This window comes from Malus domestica, chromosome 06, assembly GCF_042453785.1.
Source record: "Malus domestica chromosome 06, GDT2T_hap1".
NCBI lineage: Eukaryota > Viridiplantae > Streptophyta > Magnoliopsida > Rosales > Rosaceae > Malus > Malus domestica.
In genome coordinates, this window is record NC_091666.1 from 30,825,747 (window position 1) to 30,830,155 (window position 4,409).

Consider the following 4,409-nt stretch of genomic DNA (forward strand, 5'->3'; position numbering starts at 1 on the left):
AAAGCATGAGACGCAATTTTAACTTAGTATAAAAGTGGCCCTATTTAGACGACCCCTATCGATCAAATTTCTTTGGGCAAATTACATTGTACCCCCTCAGGTTTTGGGTTTATTACAATCGCATACAATATCTTCAAAACATTTCAGTTTCATACCTCACCTATTATTTTATTTCAATATAGTATATCCGTTACATTTTCCATTCATTGATCTATTAAGAGCTGACGTGGCAGCCACAATTGTGCCATGTGGCAAAAAAATAATTTTTTATTCATTTAAAATATTATAATAATTTACCCTTTAAATAAATAAATAAATAACCCAAATTGAAACCCACCTCCGCGCAACCCCCCACCCTTGTAAACAAACCCAGAAACCTTCCCCCCTCCCCCGACCGACATCTCTCTCCTCTCATCACCACTGCAACCCTTCCCCATCACCATCGCAACCCCTAAACCACTCCTCCCTCTTCACCTTCCCGACCCACCTTCTCCCTCCTCCACTCTCTCCTCCACTATTTAAATTAAAAAAAAAAAAAACCAAACAAACCCAGAAACACCTCTTCTCCCACCCCTCCTGACCCTCATCACCTTTACCGAGCCCAAACCCCTCCACCTCTGATGCTCTTCACCACCACCATGTCCAACCCTCTCCTCCTCACACTCCTCTGACCACCCTCCCTTCTCTTTCCCTAGAGACCCACTCTCTTCACCGCTTGTTTGGTCACAATCAAGACTCCCAAACCCCGTCACATAAGCCCTCACATCAAATCTGAAACAAACCCACTAACCCATAAACCAAATCAGAAAGAATCACAAAAAAAAAATAATAATAATTGCTAGTAAATGCAAAATAACGAGAGAGAGATGTCGGAGATAACAAAGGAGAGGGAGGCGATGGGTTGAGTGGCGGCGGGGGGAGGGGGTTGAGGGAAGGGAATGAGTTGGAACCAGGGCTCTATAAATGGTACAGACAAAAGGATTTGGATTTCAGTTGGACGTCGTCTTCGGCGGTGGGTCTGGGCTAGGGAAGGGGAGATGAAGAGAGTGGAGGAGGGAGAAGGTGGGTCGGGAAGGTGAAGAATGAGGAGTGGTCTGGGGGCTGCAATGGTGATGGGGAAAGGCTGCGATGGTGATGAGAGGAGAGGGAGGTGGGTCGGGGGGGGGGAGGGTTCTGGGTTTGTTTGCAGGCGTGGATGGTTGCGCGGAGGTGGGTTTCAATTTGTTTTTTTTTCTTTTTTTTAAGGGTAAATTATTATAATATTTTAAATGAATAAAAAAAAAATCTTGCCACGTGGTACACATTTGGCAGCCATGTTAGCTTTTAACGGATCAATTGATGGAAAATGTAACAGATGTACTATATTGAAATAAAATAGTAGTTGAGGTATGAAAGTGAAATGTTTTAAAGATATTGTATGCGATTGTAATAGACCCCAAACCTAAGAGAGTACAGTGTAATTTACCCAATTTCTTTTGTTGTTGTATTTTTGTATTCTGATTCATCCAGACTCTTTGCAATCCCCACTAAATATGAAAGATGTTCCGATTAGACAACCCTACCAAACATCTTTTGCAAGTCCACTTTATTCTTATATTTTGGTCATGTCAAATGCAGTTGTCAAGAAAGATGCTCTAATTAGGCAACCCGGATCCCTTCCACCTAATATTCCTCATCAAACAATCCGGAATCTTGAAATTTGATCCAACGGTTAAAGTTATTATAACTTTTAAAGTGGGCTCCTATTTTTAACCGTTAGATCAAATTTTAAGAACTCAAATTGTTTGATGAGAAGAATTAGGCGAATCCTTTCCCTACAAAATATCTTCTCATATTCCGCACTAGCTCTACCATTCATGCTAGCCTTTCGGCCTTTGGGAACAAGTAGAATGAATTGAGCAGAGTCGGGCCGAACCAAAGTAAGCCCATAAGAGTTTTACAGTCTCTTAGCCCAACAATCTTACTCGGGCTTAAATTATATGATTTATGAAATAAATAAAAGCCCATATACAATTTGGTTAGCAATAAGAAATGAAAATTCGTTGAGGCCGAGGCAGAGAGCGCGGCAAAGATGTTAGTTAGCCGTTGCGCAGTTCCATTCTCTTTGGGGACTTTCTTCAAACACCTTCCGGCATCGAATCCGACGACGCTATGTCCGTACAGATTCAGAAGCAAAACCCTAAGCACCACCGCAATTCGTAGCTTCTCTTACTTTGAGACGTTGGATTCCCGCCAAAAAGAGCAAGTCCATCTCTACGTCGACACTCTCCTCCAATGGAACCAGGTAATTTTCTCTCTCCCTGCGCTTATCCTCTGTTTGGTTGCAGAGAAAATGGTGGGGAAATCAAAACAAGTTACCAATTGATGAAATTTGTTTAACTTTCAGAAAATGAATTTGACAGCTGTTAAGGAGGCGGATGAGGTAATGGAGAGGCACATTGAGGACTCGCTCGCAATCATACCCCCTATCAGAAACTCATATTTCTCTCACTGTAAAGTTTCGTCCGAAAGTCTCAGCCTTGTCGATGTGGGGAGCGGTGCAGGTCTTCCGGGGTTGATCTTAGCCATTGCTTGCCCAGGTCTGTAACTGTCTTTTCAAAGTTCGGATTTTGGAAGTTTTCGGAAATTTGTGTTTTTTCATATTTTGGTGGGTACTGGGTAGGTTGGGAAGTGACCCTCATGGAGTCTATGAACAAGCGATGCGTTTTCTTGGAGCATGTTGTCAGTCACATTGGTTTGTCGAATGTTCAAGTTATAAGAGGAAGAGCAGAGGTATTTTTTCGTGTTTTTCTCAGATATAATTTGGTTTCTATAGATGTCAAATTAAGGATATGAACTTTTTTTATAGGACAGAATTTGGGGCAGGCTCTTTGTTTCAGGGAAAAATTTGATGTAGCGGTAGCCAGAGCAGTTGCAGAAATGAGAGTTTTAGGTAGGAAAGAAAATTCCTGTCTTGATTTCTTATGTGTATTTTCAAGAGTTTCATTGCTATGTGTGAGTTGCTTGATTCTTGTTACTTTGGTGGTCAGCTGAATACTGTCTTCCTCTGGTTTGCGTTGGTGGTTTGTTTGTTGCTGCAAAGGGTCACGATCCTCAGGTATGTAATCGAAAAGCCTTATCATATTAACCATTTCTTTCTGAAATTGTATCCAAAATGCCACAAAAACCGTACTGATCCATTGATACTGATAGAACCATGCTATATAAACTCTTTAACAATCTTGGATTGTGCATATTCTATCTAGGGAGCTTTTATGCCTTTAATAACTTCAGCAGCACAACGAATTGCCCATTTTTTCTATCGTGCAATTAAACTATTAGATATGAAATATTAAGTACTCTGCATATTTGGCACATTTGAACAGGAGGAAGTTAGGAATGCAGAAAAAGCAATTCAGATTTTGGGTGCTTCCGTATTGCAACAATGCACAGGCATGTCATATCTGTATTTGAAAACTTGACAAACCTATCATGCATATATGGTAAAGAAGGGAGGGAGGGGGAGAGAAAGAGAGATAGCTAAACATGTTTACTGATGTAACCTCTATTTGTATCCAGTGGAATCGCACAGCCCGTATGGACAAAGAACTGCCATCGTGTGTTTGAAAACTAGTCCTACGCCAAGGAAGTATCCTCGCGATCCAGGTACTCCAGAGAAAATACCTCTGTAAAATAATTCAGATGTCCCCATTTCAAATGTTATATATAGTTGGATTGGCGTTCCTTCCCCATTCATCAGATATTTATGTAACCCATTCTGCTTTGGAAATGAAATGCTATATTTTGCAAGTTTCTGTCATTGTTTCTGGCTGAGATTGGTGTAGGTGTTTCTCCAAATAATTTCGTGTCGGTTAAACCAAGAGAACTTTCCTCAGTTCCATTCTGAGTCTTTTACAAAGCTAACACTCACACAGGTTTCTATTTCAGTGAAAAATTTCTAGGAAAAACAGAAGGAGGTTGAACTGATCTCCATAGTAAGTAGAAAGAAAAATTGAACTTGAGCTAGAGAATGAGAACTGATCTGATGAAAAGTTGGAAGTGAACACATATTAGGATAATCTCATAAGGAGATTTCAGTATGAATTTTTCAGTGCCATACTAATTGTTGCCTTTAAACCATTAAACTACTGCTAGCTGAGTCATTAGACACCTCATTTGGTGGTAAACTAACCTACACATTGGTTGAATTGCACCCGAGGTTTCTCTACCGACCACTCACATCCTGCAGACCTCATTGCACCCCCAACATTTTTTAGTTCAATCTGTACTTCATGGGGCCTCTCTCTTAAGTACATTGGACGTCTATGTCAATTGTAAATTTGTAATGGTCCAGAGACGTACTTTAGTGTTATGCTCCACCTTTGGCCAGCACCATCCACCCCCTTTTGAACTGAAAGTTTGGGCATTAG

General features: G+C 40.8%; 1 protein-coding gene across 1 annotated transcript; it reads left to right on the forward strand.

The window, feature by feature from the left end:
• Positions 1–1,850: 1,850 nt before the first annotated feature.
• LOC103437755 (uncharacterized) lies at positions 1,851–3,789 on the forward strand. Its single transcript, XM_008376252.4, has 7 exons — positions 1,851–2,284; positions 2,387–2,579; positions 2,663–2,772; positions 2,854–2,932; positions 3,030–3,097; positions 3,366–3,432; positions 3,559–3,789. Exons 1-7 carry the CDS (start codon positions 2,072–2,074, stop codon positions 3,669–3,671), a joined length of 843 nt encoding a protein of 280 aa, XP_008374474.3. The 5' UTR covers positions 1,851–2,071; the 3' UTR covers positions 3,672–3,789.
• Positions 3,790–4,409: the final 620 nt, after the last annotated feature.

Bases quoted from the DNA above. Each gene is read 5' to 3' on its own strand.
- LOC103437755 (XM_008376252.4), top strand. From the start codon at position 2,072: ATGTTAGTTAGCCGTTGCGCAGTTCCATTCTCTTTGGGGACTTTCTTC. The intron at 2,580-2,662 runs GTCTGTAACTGT...GGTACTGGGTAG, and splicing joins CTTAGCCATTGCTTGCCCAG to GTTGGGAAGTGACCCTCATG. The intron at 2,933-3,029 runs GTAGGAAAGAAA...TTTGGTGGTCAG, and splicing joins TGCAGAAATGAGAGTTTTAG to CTGAATACTGTCTTCCTCTG.